Genomic DNA, 18,841 nt, shown 5'->3' on the forward strand with positions numbered 1-18,841 from the left:
TTTCTTGAATTTTGAGTTCAGTCGGAGGCTGAGCTATTAAGCATTAAGCTTAAATACTTACGTCAACATGCTGACCTGGTCACAGCAATGCTTACAAGCTTTTGCAATTATTTTTTTTATTGTGTTTACTATCTTAGCTTAGCATGTTAGTATGCTAAGATTTTATCAATCAGTGCTGAAGTATCAACCAAACAACTGAACTCACAATTTTCACCCTTTGATGTTTGAAGGTGTAAAATATATTTCTTGGAGCAGTGTTGATATCTGTCACGAATATATCTATGATATCTGTAGGCCTACAAAAAACAAACAAACAGGAGGACAATGAGATGGAACTGTGCAGCAGAGGTCAAAGGTTTTAGAGGACTTTTCTGGGAACCCTCCTAACATTAGCTTGTGGCAACACAGCTGTAGCCTATAGCGTTTTAAGCTCAAGTTAAATTTGTGCAGCCCTTATCATGGAATGGGTAACCTTTGAAATCTAACTCAGTTGACTTTAGAGAAGCCAAAACAAGCCTGAGCCGCTTTAACAGAGTAAAATTGCTGACACGTGTTTACTCTATTTGGTCTTGCCTGCAAAGCTTATATTAGAAACTCGTGCCGTGTTCGGCACAGTGTTAGAGGATAGTTTGGTCATTGTGGAGCTTCTGTTTGTTCTTCTGACCGCAAAGATGAAGGCTGTCATTGCTCCAGAAATGTTGTCAGGCACTGCAGCACAGATCATAAATCCCAGAGAATGTGATTTAATTTGATTATTGAGACCATGATTGAATTGTATCTCACCTGGGTAAATCTTTTCAGTTTGACCTGTCAGACCTGACCCTGCTCAGGGTTTGATTTGTGCTGCTGGATGTTTCAAGTGAAAAATAATATTAAATTGAAAAGAAACCTGGCTTAAGTGTCAGGACATCTGCAAGGACATGGAGTGGAAATCAAAAATTATTTATCAATCCAGCTTCTCCCAATTAAAAAAATCAAGCGTTAATATATTCTCAAATTAATTTCTTAAGTCTCATTCTGCAGAGCATTTTCAACACTGACATGTTGGTGCTCCACTCTCACTTCTGTTTGTCAGGAGTGACAAGATGGATGCTGGGAAAACATGGGTGTTACAGAAAACAATAACGATGTCCCTCCTCTTAAACTGAACCAGCTAAATGGAATTCAGCCATCAGTAATTTTATTATTTACACCTGGAAATTCTTCCAGGACCATAACCACATGGTCTGTTTTGTTGCATTTTCTGAAAATATCCATGGTTATTCATGATTAACAGAAACAAAGCAATGCCAACCTTATTCTTCATGCTTTATATCCCACATATTCATCAAATCACATTTGCTTCCTTAAGTGAGGTTTAATGCTACGTCCGGTCAAATTCGACGCCTCCTCCTCACAAATAATCTTTATTTTGACTTGATGATCACATGGATATAATGATAAAGTACATCTCTCTTATGTAAAATTCAGAACCTCTCTGAAACTCCACACATGAGTGCACACACAGTCCAGGCTTTACTGCCCCAGTGTGTCTGTGAAGGGAACCTCATGTGACAGATGTGTGTCAAAACCCTTCAGCTCACTGATGCAGTGGCAGGAGCTTCACAGCAGAGGTCAGACCTGAGCTGGGAATTAAAACCGCTTAAAATACAACACTTGTTTTTGCTCCCATTTTTAAGGGGGATTTTTAAAAATTCAAAAAATAAATAAAATCTGTGCACACAACAAAAGGCTAACTTTTATCAAAATTCAAGCTAAAATGTGTTCAAATCAGTGTTACTGAGCAACAAACTGGTGCTTAATCCATCCACCTGACAGGTGTGGTACATCAAGATGATGATTAAACAGCATGATTAAAACACAGGTGTGCTTTGTTTTGGTCACAATAAAAGAAAGGGAGTGTTGCATCAGCATGCTGGCTGCAGGAATGGCCAGCTGTGTCCTGAGAAGTGATTGTTCACTTCAACACAATAAGCTGTATTTCCAGTTCTTGAGTCAATGTACTTAGTAAAGTTCTGCCCCTGGTTGATATATATCATGCCAGAGATACTCAAATTAAATTTCATGTGGCCAAAAGTATTCAAAGTGACTCTTTTTGGCCTCCATTTGCATTAAATTATATATTATTATATCATAATTGTTGTTTCTAAGCAAGTAAGTGAGTCATATTGTAGGTTGTAAGGATTTATGTGTGAACATGTATGTTCTGAGAAATATACCAACAAATGAATATCAAAGAAGGATTTGATTATAAAGAGGTACAGTGAAGTCCAAAATAAAATGAATCTTAGCTAAGTTTGGCGCTCCCTCATGGATGATCTGAAAGTCAAGACCCTGGAATCTCACTGCTGAGCAAACTATAACAGAGTTATCTCTAAATAAAACAGTATATGATCATGATTAGTTCATCATGATATGAAATAACTATCCAAAGGTAACTTTCATGTGAATTGCTCAATCAAATTCCATTTCATTTGTACAGCGTGTGTCATAAAATGTGTCATAAATCTACTAATTATAGTAACAGTTAAACTTTATGACAATTAAGAAATGTAGATGTCTTTATGTGGATATGCGTGAAGTAACAAAAACTTATGTTCTCTCCCCAGCTAAACTTATAGTCATACTAACTTTACGTAATGATTATGGTGTTCTGACCACCTGTCTGATAATAATGAATGATGATAGCGCAGCCACATGTTGCAGCAGCAGACAGGTAGGTCCAGAGGTTATCTGGGTCAGCGATAGCTGAAGGACGTGATTAGCAGGTATACAGCCTGTAGTCATAAGTATGCTTGTTGTAAAAACTGCAGTGGTCGTACAGTGAGTGAATTATAAATATTACTCAATAGAACATCCAAAACATGTCTGGAGGAAGAGCTGCTCTTGACAGTTGAATTAAACCTCAGCGGGCCAACTGAACATATAACCTTGACTTCCTGTCAGTCATCTAATCAATTAATTTGCAAACCAGTTCTATGTGTTTCACTGAGAATATTGCTTACATTAATTACACTTACTTACTGTGCTTCAGTACTTTTAAGGTACATGTACTTTACTCAAGTGTTTTCATTTTCTGCTTCTTTATAATTCCATTTCACTGCATTTTGGAGAAAATATTTTTGGCTGGGCCAATAATCTGTCAGCCCATAGAATACAGAATGTAAATTTATGTCTAATTTAATGCAATGTATGTATAATTTTACTTTTATTTGTACTTTTCATACTTGAGTACATGTATTGCGAGAAAATTACTTTTGATAATTGGGTAAATTAAATATCATCTACTTTAAGATGTCTCTCTCTCAATGTGCAAAAGTGTAAATATTCTTGGCATTTCTGTTTCTTATTTATATTGTTTATATTTTTTCTTCTGCTTTTTTACTTATATTTTCCATATATGATTTAATTGATGCTCTTTCTTTGCTGTCCACTTTTGTAGCCACAATAATGCAAATTTCCCTGTTGTGGGACTAATAAATGATCATCTTATTTTATCTTATCTTAAAGGTGGCCTTCACTTTTACCAGAGTATATTTTAACACAATATCTTGTACTCAAGTATGACCTTTGGGTATTATCTACAACACTGGGGAAAAAAAGTACAGTTATAACAGGGGTGCATGTATTGAGATCCTTTACCTAAGGTTAAGTAAAAGCTGCAATACAAGACCGTGAATGTACAAGTCCTGGACAGACAAAAGCCGATTGCTTCAGCATAAGTACATAAGAAATAGCAGCAAACTGTACTTAAAATAATGCTGAAAAATGACGCCTGTGAGTGTTTTTTACAATTACATATTCAATTTTTAATACATACATGTTTAATTTGAATTGTACTTATGGAAATTTGCCTTTTATACATTTTATATACAAACATTTTTTAAAACTTATCAAACCTGATGCGTTATTGTCATGTTTTTATTTTATTCAAGTAACTAGTGACTAAAACTGTCATATCAACCTAAATGTAATCTCTGGCTCTTCCTGAGGTTTCTTCCCTTTCATTGTTAAAAATGTTTTTTTTCTCAATATGGCAAGTTTTTCCTCACTTGAATCGAGGGTCTGAGGACAGAGGATGTCATTCACTGCATAGATGTGATGCAATGTGATTGTAATTTTGTGCTCAAAAAAAAAAAAAAAAAATTGATTTGATGGGATATAAATGCCAAGTAGTAAGGTCAAGTAGTGCCTATAACAATATTTAAGTAGCTACAACCGCAGTTAGGGATTTCTTTTCAAGTAAAAACCTTTTTATTATATTATCATTCAAATAAAAATGTAAGTAGATTTTGTTTTACTGTATTCTCATGCATTACTCAGATGTTTCCTGTGTAATCCCACCGCAGAGACCACCACCCTCCATGCTGAGTTTCAACCTTCACCTGGATACATGATGGCGGTGGAGGGGCCAGAAAACAACCCCACATCCTCACATCACAGGGAACATGCCGCCACTTCCGGGTAAAGCTTGTGTCAGCTGACCGAGAATCAGCCAATCAGAAGTCGTCCTCGGTTGTAAACACACGGTCGGTTGTTCGGAGCCTCTTTAAAACCAACAGCAGCAGCAGAGACAACAAAGCGAGGAGAGACATGACGAGAGTCAGCGGTAAGTCACTGATTTATTACACTGTTAATGACGAGGGATTCGGTTTGTGTTTAAAGCTGGATGACGGTAGAAATTATCCCAAAACAAAGAAGTTTAAATATGAGCAGGTGATGTGTTGTTGTTTTTTTTTTTTTAAGTGAAACGCAGCTCAAATAAACTAGCTTAACTTATCGCTTTGTTTTCTTTTCTTAAAGCAGCCTATTTTCAGCTAATATTCACTCATATGTGGCAAGAAATTGTGTCTGCACACAATTACTGTGTCGACTATCAATTATTTCGACTAGGATATACTACTTTTAGTCAATAAATATTCATACTGTAGTTCATCAAATGTCAAACACACTCCAAATAAAACCCCAACCGCTCTGTAAATCAGCAGCCAGAGAAGATATATTATAATACATAATGTCATACGAAAAATATTAACAAAAATGATCTTTTCATGTACTTTATTTGATTATTTTAAGGATTCCTGGTCCACACTTGACAAACAACTCACATCAAATACATAATAACATTAGTTGCATTGATATACATAACATTACATTAATATGCAATTCATATATAGCGCACACTCTGCGTATACTTGTGCAAAATACAAATTCAAAATCAACATTTATGCATTATTGTGATAATGTGTTAGAAGAATGACAAATATCATATGAAGAAATGCAATAATATAGCTTGGTGATGATCTAAAATGGCCCCAATATCAATCAATATTAGTATTTTGTATTGTTTCTTCTAAATCAGCTAGCACAATATTCGGTCGAGGCAGTTGACCGCTCATCACTGAGTCCGGCTCTGCTCGCAGTTGTTTGTCATCCTATCAGGTCTAGTCAAGATACCTTATTATCACAGTTGTAAAAAAGATTGCGATACGCTGTGGATGTGATAGCATATTGTGATGTATTATCTTCTTTCAATTGCAAGTTATCTACCCAATGGTAAACTTTATCAATATTAATGAGATAGTCATCGCATTTAGTAATTATTATTGCCACGGGCTGACAAACTGACCAACGCTGCCATAAAAACTGTCATAAAGCTTGCGTGCACCTGACAAACTGAACTATCTTGTATTAACAGTTGACATGCAATTTAATGAAATGCACAACTGTGTGAACTTCTATGATATAAATTGAACAAAAAAGGTATGCCTGTAAGCAAACTTGGGAATCTGAAAGTAAAAGCAAGTAATTAACAAATAGTATTTTAAAAAACTTCTCCACCACTCCTAATGTAAACATATTAAACTCAGATTTAAGGTGAGCACAAAGGAACTTTCCCTCTTCACCTGATGAATGTAAAAAACAACATTTTAGATGTTCATTTCTGCAAATCCATCATTCTGCAACTTAAAGGTAAAACACTGAAGTGAAGGATCCAGATTTTTGACTAAATATGATTTGGATGATACTATTATTGTGTTGTATTTTGCACTGAACCACAAAGAGAGAGACTCAGGGCATGTAGGGCAGGTTGTATCCCCAAGAATCTAACAGAAAAAGTGCTCAGGATGGATTATAATAGGATTATTCTCCAGTATAATCCTCCAGCTGTAAATTTTGCACCAGGCTACACAGCACTCACATGATTATTGTACCATGGAGAGACAAAAGAGATGCCTGGACTCTCAAAATAGGCTTGAAGTGAGAAATAACGTTTATTTTCTTTAACTTTGTAAAAATAAAAAGATTTTCATCACAAACTGAAAGACAAATATAGATTAAAAAAATTAAAAACACGCTTTTATTGTGAAAGCCAGTTGGGATTGGGCCATCTTCCTTTGTACTGCACAGATATTATTGTCTTCCAAAATGATCCATGTTCAAGGATTTTTAGATTTGTTTCACTTAAATGTTATTTATTATCTATAAATAAAAGTAGATGATGTGGTGAAATGTTTACTGGTGATATGAACCTGATCTAATTCTATCTGGAAAATCAAATTCAGCTGTTTCATAGCCTATGTATTGTTGTGTTTACAGAGACAAGCGAGGCTGCCATGACAAGCAGCAGCAGCAGCAGACAGGTAAGAACATGTAACACCTGTACAAGCGAGCGCTCTGCTTCTGTTACCATAATAAACCACACAGATGGATGATCAACACGGGCACAGCCCTGTTGGACAATCCATGATGTTGTTTTCGTTACCTGGCTGTCTGGTTTGATCTGTTGGATCACTGCTCCTCTTTGTTGAGGAGCAGGGTTGTTTTTGACTTTGATAAATGGAAAAAGGTTATTTGCATTTCATTTGCAAATGCAAGTATTGACAGCTGGCGCTTCCACCACTAGTTAAAGGTCCATGATGTAAGATTTATGGGTATCTAGCAGTGTGGCTGCAGAGTGTAACCAACTAACTGCCACCTGCATTATTATTATTATTATTTTTAAATGCATGAAATGCTCTCTTCCAAGCTAGTGTTTGTTTGTCAGTTCCGGGCTACTGTAGAAACATGGCAACATGGAAAAGGAAGAGTAAGAGGAGCCACTCCTCAGGTGATTACTTATGCTGAAGATGCCTTCAGGTGTGTAAATTTTGTGATGAAACCAGCCACCTGAAACTCCATTTATTAGTGTCAGCACATTTTTGAATCACTGCAAGAAAGGCTTTCACAAGAAAATGAACAAGTTTACTCTTTTAAAAGTGTCAACCTCCTCTGTAAGTGTCCCTGTGAAGCACTCTGTAACACGTGCAGTTTGTTTTTAAAACCCTTGTTACGTAAAGGTGATCACAATTGGCTCCACCTGACTGCTTTTGTTCCAACCGTTGGCTCCATGGAAACCTGTCCTGTTTCTCACGTTGTTCTATGGGACAGGCTCGACTGGATAAGTTGCATTTTTTTCCACTCGTGCAATTTTATTAGGGCCAACGTGGAACACAGGGAGGATTTAAAATGATGGATGACAGTATAGATCATGAATGTTTAGATGACAGTCGTTACGACTTACCTTCGCAGAGATTAGATTGTAGGCAATGAGCTGAGTAGAATGATGGTGAATGATAACAGAAAAGGATGCATCAGTGTATTCATAGCTGTAATATCTAATGTTTAATTGTATGGATGTGTTTGTGCCTCTAGAATAAAGACACAGACAGCTGAGTCCTGAGACCAGCTCGACATTTGTCTCACTTTGTTCCCACTGTTGCCATGGCTGAGCCGAGGGGCAGCCGGGGTAAAAGCTGGCATTTTAGAAGGCCTGCTGAATGTGACATCAATCCCTGGACTTAATTCCCGCTGAGTGAACTGATCCAGTTTTCTCAGTGTGGCCGGCTCAGACTCCTCCTTCTACCAAATGCACTACATTATACAGTTAGTACTCTAGATAAAATAATTCTTTTTTATCTGGATCATCAGAGACAGAAGTTTCACCTACAGTCAAAACTACAAATGACAAAAATCTATTAAATCAGATCATGAAAAATACAGTACTGTTGTTAAATTCTATATGAAAAGGGAGTACTTAAATCTCTGGGTTTACACAAAGTCATGAAAATTGGGAAACTGCATGATTTTAAATTTCATGTTTTCAGGGATATGCTTGATTTCGTATATACTCCTTTATAATTGCCTGATTTTGAACTGAACAGAATCTAGTGTTTAATCTACAAAATCACTCATGTGACCAGAACAAATAGTTTTATAATTGAAATGAAACAATCCTGTTGCCATATTTTGAAGCTGTCCTGTGGTGTTGAAATTAGCAAAAAGTGAATAATCATGATCAACTGCACAATCAGAGTCAATATAAACTACACATAAACAAGCTTGTAAATATAATTAAAGGGAGGATGTACAGTGATTGTCGTGTGTAAAAATGAATCCCGTAAACTTTATTTTTCTCAGATTGCATTCATAACAATACAGCTGAGACAGTAAAGGCTTAGAGAGTCTGGAGGGCTTTACTTTGTAAAAGAAGCACATCGCTGATTTATATTGCTCTTCAGTCTCTCGTTCTCCAGCATGATATATGATCTTTATGCAGCCTCGTGGTGCTGAATGTCTCATTCATTGTTCCCGTTTTGTGTCGATCAGTGTTTCACATCCAGCTGACTAAACCTCAGACGCCACAGTGCTCATTTCAGTAACCGTCTCACAGTTATTTTAGACACGTTTCTTCACCCTAAGACATTTCTGTGGGAAACGCTGATCATGAGATTGCAAAGTATCATTAGAGTTTACAGAGAGTTTCATACACACTCATTGTTGCTTTTCCTCTGTGCAGGAGGGCCCTGGAGGACTGTGGGACTCTGTGAAGAAAGCTACCTTTGTCATCGGATCTGGAATCTTATTCTTGGCTGCATTTGGCAACTCGCTGACATGGTAGGAGTTACAGTATTAAAGTGCAACAAACCTGTGAACCTCAGGTGAACCTGACAGGCAGTCTGAGCTGTCCACATCATACTGATCGGGTCAGGTTTGGTGTTGTTTTACAGCCTATGAGTCAATAATGTTTGTCTTATACCCAGGCGAATCCCAGTGGATGTAAGTGTACTCAGTATAGTGTTTGAGTGCTTTGAAAACTGATGATTGTTGTATCACGTACATTCGCTCATCTGTGTTTTGAATTCAGAGTCTCAAGCACGCCTACAGCAAATTCCTTCAAATATGGCACAAATGTCCCCTCAAGGATGATGTGATTAGACTTTGTGACCTCACAAACTACGTTTGAACTGTTCCACTGAAGTAGAACATTATGAAGTTATGATATATTATATCCAGAAGGTCAAAGGTAAACTTCACCGAGACATCATAATGTTCTGCAGAAAATGTTCCAGCCTTTATTCAGCGCCATAAATCAGGAACAGCAACTTAAATGGTGGTAGGAGGCAAACAACCGTGAGGTGGAAATTCTAGTTTTCTTTGTTATGCTGAAGTTTGAACCCCTGTGATTGAACGATACGTATCCACAATCCATTCTGTCTTTTTTATTTCTCTCCTCCATCTGAATTTCACGAGTCATTGCATGACTGCAAACTAAATAGTATCCACAGGGAACATTAAGATGGGGAGCTCGGGTGGGTCTGGGCTGGTCGATAAGACCCTTTACAGATCCTGGTCTCATTAGACCTGAACAAAGTACAGGAAAACACGGGGTCAACAGGACAATGTGTGACACGACCCAACAGGAGAGTGCATGACATGACTTAAATGACTGGATACAACATAGAACGACTGTTTCCAGGTGGTTTCTATCATGTTCTGGATGTTTGGTTTGTTAGGATGTGGCTTGGTGTTCGATATGATTGTGTGAAGGCATGTCAAGATTCTTGTTAAACAGTTGCTAATAGCATCTGTGAACAGTTTGAAAGCCGACATTCAGGCCGGGCTGCGTTCTCCAGAAAAAAGCTTAAACAACACCAATCTTGTGAACTTGACATTTGACTGTGATTCCTCCTGCAGGCATCTTCAGAGATTCTGGGGAGCTTCAGGAGATTTCTGGCAGGACTTGTGGACCAAGCTGTACTTGAAGTTTGAGGGTCATGATGCTGCTTTGTTCTACTTCGGTAAGGAACGACAACGGGTACTAGATGTTCTGCAGGAACATTTTGCAACCAGCCGACTATCATTCACAGTTAACAACAGAGCTGTCTTTTGTCAGGACAAATCAAGAACGATGATCTGTTTCCTAAATGATAGCATCTTGAATGACCTGTTTTGTATCAATACACACTATATACACAATACACAGACGTTTTGGCTCCTTGCATCCAAATCGCTCTCTAACCATGCCTTTAGAGGAAATTTTCACAGTAGTACTATGAAATATTTTTAATGTACTTTTAAATGAGATTGCCCGCATGATTTCATCCCCTTGAAACAAACAAACCAGGCTTTGTTTTCAGCTGCACAGAAGGAAACTTTATTTGGTACCAGACACAGAGGAAATACTTCGTTTATGAAGCCTTGAGAACAGTTGTTCTGTTCTGCATGTCAAGTAATGACCTCCGGTGTCGACTTACACTTTTATGATGCAGCCTTTGTGTTGTTGTTGTGTTATGAACCGGCCAGCTGTTTTGCACATCAGAGGATATTCCTCATGTGTTCCTCAGTCATACATTATCTATGTAGGACATTATGTGCTGCAGGTAAGGTGAGTGATTCATGGAGGTTAATCAATAATAGTCATGCGCGGTGTAATAAAAAATTAATCCACAAGGTTCAACCCTGTTTGATGTTAATCAGCTGAGGTCGCTGGAAAACAAAATCTGTCTTTTTCTTACAGTCAGCCAAAAAGAGCTTTAATAGTGAAAGCTGAAGGCCAAAAAAAAGCAACAGGCTGACCAAAACAGGTTGGAGAAAATCCAAAACACTGAAGAGAAATACAAAACTACATGAAGTACAAACGAGGAAGAAGCGCAGCAAACACTGGCAGAAGTGCAAAATACACATGAGGCAAACACAGTGATACCAGGAACAAAACTGACAACCTGACAACCAGTAAAGGAACACACATACATAAGGACTAATTCACTAATGAAATACAGGTGAACAGGAAAAAGGTGGGGGAAAAAAGACAAAGACAGGAAGTGTAAAGCAAAACGTGATACACAAGGATGAACCCTACGGAATAAAACATGAAATGCCTCAACTGAAAACCAAAACTGATGATAACTTTACTAAATACTAAAGAAAAACACCAAAGAAACATCTGTAGTCACTTGCTGCTTCCTCACTCAGTGATCACCAGCATGTTAATGAGCCTTTTTTTAAAACATGCACATAGTTTTTGAGGAATTTCTTTGGATGCATGTTGTTCAAAGGACAAAAACGATGAAAAGGTTGGTGAAATGATCTCAACTGTCCTCTAAAGAAACTGAAAAAAGTTGTTTCCAGCCTTTGCTGAAATATTCAGGTCATCGTCTGTCACGTCGTCCCTCTGAGTCTGTGGCCTTGTTTGTCTCGACAGGGACGATGGTGTTTCCCCCTCTGGCGTTCTGGGTGACGAACGGTCTGCTGCTGTTGGTGGACATCACTGGAAAACCCGCCTTCATCACTCGCTATCGCATCCAGGTGGACAAGAACAACCCGGTACGTCCACTATCACAGTATCTCCTTCACTTTTGTGAGGATTTTAAGCTTCAGTTATTTCTTTATTATCCAAAAAGGTTATTGTCTTGTCTTGCTGTCTTAAATAATAAAAATATTTGTTTTGGGTAATCCATCATATGTGCAAATTAGAGCTCAAGTGACAGATTTTATTTTTTTATTTTTTTTATTTTAAAAAGACATTATTTAGTCACAAATCTTTTTTTAATGGATCAAAATCTTCATATTTTGTTTTCAGGTCATGAAACACTTTAATGTCGTGTCAACACGCTTAAAACATACAGAGGAAAACAAACATAAGTAGATTTAATATGTAAAAAAAACACATAGCTATGACATTGAAACACACATATAATAAATGACACACGGTGAAATATACAAGAGCACTTCAGTGTGTGCGTGAACACACATGAATGACCCTCAGTGCTGCTGATGTGACGTGTCCACCTGTCCGTCTGACCGAAGTCCGCTCGCTGTGTCTGATTATCAGAGGTTGACGGACACTGCAGAGATAAACTCTGACAGTACTGATAACCAGTTCTGGACGGTTACTCTTGAAATGTAATCAGATTATATTGATAACCATGTGCACGGGGCCACAGCAAGATCATGTTCATATCATCCATAATCCATACATCCTGCAGATTACAGACAGCACTGTTCATATAGGTTGATCACTTTAATGTGACATTTCTACTTTGCTCATAAAACTTTATATCACCTATGATGACATAATCTGCAGAGTCAGCGCGTGTGTCCTGGAGGCGTTTTCATGACCGACAATAACCGTCTGAACTTTTAGTAGTAAACGTATCAGGACACGCTGCAACTGGTTCATCAGGGCATCCAGTATCAGAGAACACAGTGAAGGGTTGAATATAAAACCAACCAAACACAGAGTGAGTCGCACTGCTCCACATCGTCTGTGTTTACCATCTTTTCACAGCCGACATTTTCTCACAGCAGTGGTGGAATCTAACTAAGAACATTTAAGTGCTTAAAGGTAAACTCAAGGTATTTATACTTGAGTATTTCCAGTTTTATGGTTTGTGTTGGTTTATATGTATTTAAATATTGATAAAAACAAAAAACATATTTATGTATTCTTTGCATATAAATGGCATTATATAAGAATGTTTTTTAAATATACTGAAAAAAATAGAAATTTAATTAAGTAGAAAAAAGGAATATATAAATATACAGTAAATGATTTTATTATTAATTTATTCTACTATTTTTATTTATATTTACACAGTTTTTATTTACCTATTAACTGCCAAGACAGTGTCAGCTGGTAATAATATATTTAGTTATTTAGTTTGATTTATTCCTCTTTTTTCCCCACATTTATTTACATATTACAGATTTATTCATTTTTATCGCACACGTCTGTGACTTTATAAAAAAACTGTATGTCAAAATGAAAGTTCAAATCCGAATTAAGTTTTGCTTTCTGTTGAGAAACTTTTCCTGCTTCTCAGCCTAAATTAAGTTTTTAAATCTGTTGTGGATTTGCTGGAAAATGTACCGTCAGTAAGCAGGAAACCTGCTTTCTGACTCAATGAATAGTTGCTGGTAATAGTTTTCCTTGTGCTGTCTGTGCTCCTCCTGCCATGTCAGGTCAAAATAACGAAGGCCTTTTCTTTTCGGTTGTTGTCTTTACTTTGTTTAACACGTGTAATTACCAAAGAGCACTTTACTGTAACTGTGCAAAAGTTCATGCATACATGTTCTTATCATGACCTGTCCATGTGTTTGTGACCAGGGTCCAAAGTTTTAATGGTAAAAAGTCAAGTTGCCTGTTATTTACACAGAAACTGGAGATATTTGTATCTGTTATGTGAAGGTTACAGTTATATACCAGACTCCTTTGACAATCTTAACAGTAATACAAACTGTTACATGGAGATGAATAAATAGTTAAATGAACGTGGCAGGTGACAGGTAGAGGAAAATTACAATGAGGGGGGTGATATTTAAAAACGCACCTGAAATCCGTAAAGAATACATTTTAAAGATGATGAAACATTTAATCCAGAGTGCATCTAAACACCTCACTTCAGAACCACTCGCATCTCTTTTCTTAAGGGAAAAGCAGTCCAGCGCTCTGTCAACACTTGTAAATGTAAATTAAGCGCATGTCTCTGACTCCTTCCTCGTCCTCCAGGTGGATCCAGCGAAGCTCCGCAATGCGCTCAAGACGGTCATCTTCAACCAGGTGGTCATCTCTGGGTCCATGGTGGTGGCGGCTTACTACCTGATGAGCATGAGAGGGAACCCCTGTGGCCCCGAGCTGCCCACCTTCCACTGGGCCCTGATGGAGCTGGCTTTCTTTTCCCTCACCGAGGAAATTATGTTTTACTACTCACACAGGTTCGGATCATTAATAATACTTACTGACATTTCAGAGTGTACTGGCATTAGCAGACAGTGGAAAGTGAAGGTTATTTAGATAAATCTTCCTCATTTGAGATTCTTCACTGGAGCGCTGAAGGTTGCACTTTACTGCTGCACAGTGGTAAGAGTAGAGAGTGAATATGTAGACAACAAAAACAATTGATAAAATGATAAAAGATCCTAAATAAATAAAAGAAGTTAAAGGCAAATGTTGATTTATTTGCCATTTGAAAAAAAAAGAAAACTGATGGTAAATAAATGAGTAGTTGGATAAAATGCCATCAAATAATGTTCAGTGTGTATATAAATGAAAATTTAAAAATGGTTATCAGTCAAGAGAAACCAAAAAGAAAACTGAGTCTTTAAATAAGTTTCTGATGTTAGCATTTAGTTCAAAGCTCTTAATTTTCTGACCCTCATCGTCTTTCCTCTCAGGCTGTTCCACCACCCGAGCCTCTACAAGCACTTCCACAAACAGCACCATGAGTGGACCGCTCCCATCGGAGTCGTCTCCATCTACGCTCATCCTCTGGAGCACATGGTAAATGATCCTCCTGTAGATTTGAGCGTTGTAGTCGAACATACTGAACGATTTAAAGAGAACGTTACCCTCGGTGTGTATCGCCGAGGATTAACGAGAGTCTGCAGGTGTGTGTTCAGATTCTCTCCTCGCTCAGTCGCAGCAGCTGTCACAAATAAATCAAGCAGGCTTCACTTTCACATCGGGAATCTGAACTCGCTGACCTCATCTTTGAACATGAAGGAGTAGCTGAATTCATCACGGTTTTAACCCTGAATGAATGAACACTTGTTGTTCCTCTTCGCCGTCAGATCTCCAACATGCTGCCGGTGGCATTGGGGCCGGTGATCCTGGGCTCCCACGTCACCACCACCACCTTGTGGTACTGCCTGGCTCTGGTCAGCACCACCATCTCCCACTGTGGATACCACCTGCCCCTCCTGCCCTCCCCTGAATTCCACGACTTCCACCACCTCAAGTGAGTCCCCCTGTCCTTTCTCATTGTTGTTGTTCATCTTTTGAACTACTGTAAGTCTGTCGTTCACTGTACCTTCCCATCTGCACCGTCCCATCCACAAGAAAGCCTTGAGGGAAATTCTTTACATTTTACACGGAGTGTGGTGGATCATCAGTCACTGTGCCTCGAGGCCATCACTCAACAATTCATATGATAATGCTAAGCTTCTACTGAACAGTCACAAGGTGCCCTGTCTCTCTCTGGTGCTGCTCTGTCTAACATGAAGCCTATGAAAAGCAGCTTAGCACTGTGATTTTGTCAAATGGGACTCAAACAGTGGTGTACACTGTATTTGTTGGGGACTATTTTCAGTTGCGGATTAATACTAGTTAATAATTTGGTGCACAAACTTTAAATTGAAAGTCACCACAAAGAGAATCGATTTTTAAGAATATCATCATCTCCTCGTTTCCCCTCTGAGATACTGTAGATTCATGTTTGTAGATAGTTGTTATATCCAGAGCGGCGACAGTGAATCGGTTTGCTGTCAGCTATTTATTGGATAAGCAGAATAGTAGGTGATTTAATCCTGTTGAGTGATTTTTTTGAGAACAAAATATTTAAATGTCTGAGATTTTGACGTTTTATTGACCAAATAAGGAAATCGATAAATCAGATAATAATCATCAATGAAAACGACAGTTAGCTGCAGCCTCAGTGATTTTCTTCCTGTCTCCAGGTTCAACCAGTGTTTCGGGGTCTTCGGCGTCCTCGACCGGCTCCACGGCACCGACACCAAGTTCAGGGGTACCAAGCAGTACGAGCGCCACACCCTCCTCACCAGCCTCACCCCTCTGAGCGAGAGCATCCCCGACACACCCAAGAAGGGCCAGTGATGACCTGCGACCCCTGACCTTCTAACCTCAGGCCAACGCCTTCGTCAAGTTTGGGATCAGCAGCGGATTCATCTTAAAATGACTGTTATGATTATTTTAATCCAGGAAAAACCTGTCGACCAGGAAAGTCTCCCCACTCTCTCACCAACATCTTTTTTCTCAAGTCGCAGCAAAGTTTCAGTCTATCAGGCAGAGAGATTTCATGCAGATTTTTAAAAAAGAAAAACGTGTTTTAATCTGTTCCTTCCCATGAAATCATCTTCTTGTGTGACCAGGAAGGCTGATATTGAAGTTCATAACTGAGCTATTTTTCTATTAAATTAAAATGTGAATGTAACCCCAGGAAAGTGTTTGGAAGCAAAAGTCTGCCAGTAAAGTTATCCATTATATTAAAAACAAAACAAAGAGTAAGTCAGATTTATGAGTGAAGAAGTCACAGGTTCTTTTTCCTTTTTCTTTTTCCATGAATAATTTTTTATCCACTTTGTCGCACTTTCTTATGTTTGTATTTCCTTCTTAATTTCAAATTCAAGGATTTTATTTGAAATTTAGGGCAAATCAAAATATAACCTGGTGTCATGTTTATTGTACAGATCCCTGCTGAGGAATATGGAGGTTGATCAGAGTGAAAGCAAATCATTAGTAAGCGTGATGAGATTCAGCGTACCTTTACTTTATGTTTTTGTTTTCCTCAGCTTCCTAAAAACCTCTCAGCTGACACAAATCAAACTTTAATGAATGCACCACAGTTTTATTCTGCCAAAACTGCAAGAGGAAGCTCCAGGTATACTCACCTGACAGTGTCACGGTGTCCGAATGGACGGATCACAGCGGCCAACAATCCTGAATAATGAGAGCAAATTCTGGTTCAAACCTCACGGTGGTGATATTTATCATCTCCACTCACTTGTTTTTAAAAATGATTGTGTTGGGAAGACTTCCACTAAACGACATTTGTTTACTTTTTTTTATTAGTCTTAGCTCTAACATTAATGTCTATTTAATCTCCAGTTACGTTGTAATTCTTATTAACACATTTTCTGTTTTCAGCAGTGTTTAGTGACAGACTCAGACTCTTCTGCTGCTCAGACAGAAGACAACTTTGCACTTTTCATTCGTTTCTGTGGCACTTAAAGACATTCTTGAATGTTAGATGTGTCTGTGTGTATTACAGGAGGCCTCGGTAATGGTTGTATAAGAAATGAATGTTCAAGAAGAGATCTCCTACTGTGATTGAGTAATGTAACAATGTTTAAACTGGACTGTTTAATATTAAAACATTATAAGAAAAGATTTCTTGTTTTTCTCTACACAAAAGGAAAGCTTGACGATTGATCTATATGGACATTTATATTATCACCAGGTTATGTCATTAATGGTGGTATTATAGCTAATTAGCTAAATATTTTATCTCCTGTGTTTGACTGGAGAACTGATGGGAAAATGTTTTGCCAAGATAACCTTTCAAAGTTCCATTTTGTATTTGTTCAATCATGTGAGAGTGAAAAATCTTTTTCAGGATAATTCTTTTCAGAAAGAAAAATTCATGTTCTCACGAGAGAGTGAAGTTTTAAATTGGCAGGAGGGTTTTTTGTTGTAATACTCTTTGTGACCACAAGAGAGTGACGTGCACAAACATCCTCTGTTCTAAAGGGGATGAAAACTGTTCATGTTTTCTTTCATGCCAGATTCAAAATAGACAGTTAGGAAAAAATTGCCTGCCAAAACTTTTTTTTTACTTAGTTCTACACAGTTAAAAATCCTTCATCATGAAAATACACACAGAGGAAAAGTTCAAGGTTCTCATGTGCGAAACTAAGTGAAAAATATTCTTCCAGGAGAATATTTATCCCAGGATGGAAAAAAGTAAAATTGTATGTAAGGAACCAAGTGAATTAAAAATATTTTAGGAGATTTTTTTTTTTTTTCTAAATAGGACTAAAAAGCCACACAAATAAGAAAAGAAAAACTGTTCTTCTGCCAAAACTCAGTTTCACACATGTAGTTAAAAACAATTCGTAATTCTTAAAAACAAAACTTTATTCTTCCTCCTGATTATTTTCCCCCAAAATCTTTTATTTTTCCATCTGTTGAAACAAAGAAAAAATAAACGTCAATGTGTGAAATCAGATGGAAAAAAATAAGATCAGTTTACAGGAGAACATATATTATTGCATGGGTGAAACTGAGTGAATAAAAGTTTTGTCAGGGAAAAAAAAAAAAACCTTTTGTAAGACTTATTTTTCTGTGTTTTATTTTGTAACACTCGTTCTGACCTTGAGGCTGAAGAGCACCACAGCCTGATGTTCTGTAGGACTGAATGTTTTCTCCTGTCAGAACATTTTGTTCCTGACAGGTTTCACACCTTAGAAAAAAAATTAACAAAAATAGTCTCCCAAAAATTTTTTTTAAAAAAATTCTGAGCTACCCAGCTAACAGCAGCTATCGTTAGCAGTTTCTCTGTTGATATTCTGCCCACTCTGTATGAATTAAACAGGCTTTATGAAACCCATTTGTAATTTACGCACCTACGAGCACTAAATCTCAGATTAGCTTAACCAGACAGAACCTGCCCGTCTTGTGATTTCCTTATATAATGCTGGCACTTCTCAGGGTTTAATCAGAAATACTCATGGATGAGAAGAGGAAATGAGACTATTTAGAAGACAAGATCACAGCGGTGATGAAGGAGACTGAAGCCAGGGAACACGTTTTATTCAGTGGACTAAATAGGGGCTGAAAAAACAGATTATCACACAGCTTGAAAGAGTGTCGCCGCTGCACAAAGTTCAAAAACTCATCCTACAACACCTTCATCACCAGCAGGACAATCACTCCTCTAAACTGTGGTTACAGATAAGATCATTTTTCCATGTCAGAGTCAGGTCGTACTGAAGATCAGAACTG

At 37.7% G+C, this 18,841-nt stretch overlaps 1 protein-coding gene across 1 annotated transcript; it reads left to right on the forward strand.

The window, feature by feature from the left end:
• Positions 1–4,493: 4,493 nt before the first annotated feature.
• Positions 4,494–17,227, forward strand: faxdc2 (fatty acid hydroxylase domain containing 2). The gene is made up of 9 exons (XM_037118634.1): positions 4,494–4,609; positions 6,601–6,644; positions 8,840–8,937; positions 10,018–10,121; positions 11,525–11,646; positions 13,832–14,037; positions 14,497–14,602; positions 14,893–15,059; positions 15,778–17,227. The coding sequence occupies exons 1-9, from the start codon at positions 4,594–4,596 to the stop codon at positions 15,932–15,934; spliced, it is 1,020 nt and encodes a 339-aa protein (XP_036974529.1). The 5' UTR covers positions 4,494–4,593; the 3' UTR covers positions 15,935–17,227.
• The last annotated feature ends 1,614 nt before the right edge of the window (positions 17,228–18,841 follow it).

The sequence above is a fragment of the Acanthopagrus latus genome, chromosome 13, assembly GCF_904848185.1.
Source record: "Acanthopagrus latus isolate v.2019 chromosome 13, fAcaLat1.1, whole genome shotgun sequence".
In the NCBI taxonomy this organism is placed as follows: Eukaryota; Metazoa; Chordata; class Actinopteri; order Spariformes; family Sparidae; genus Acanthopagrus; species Acanthopagrus latus.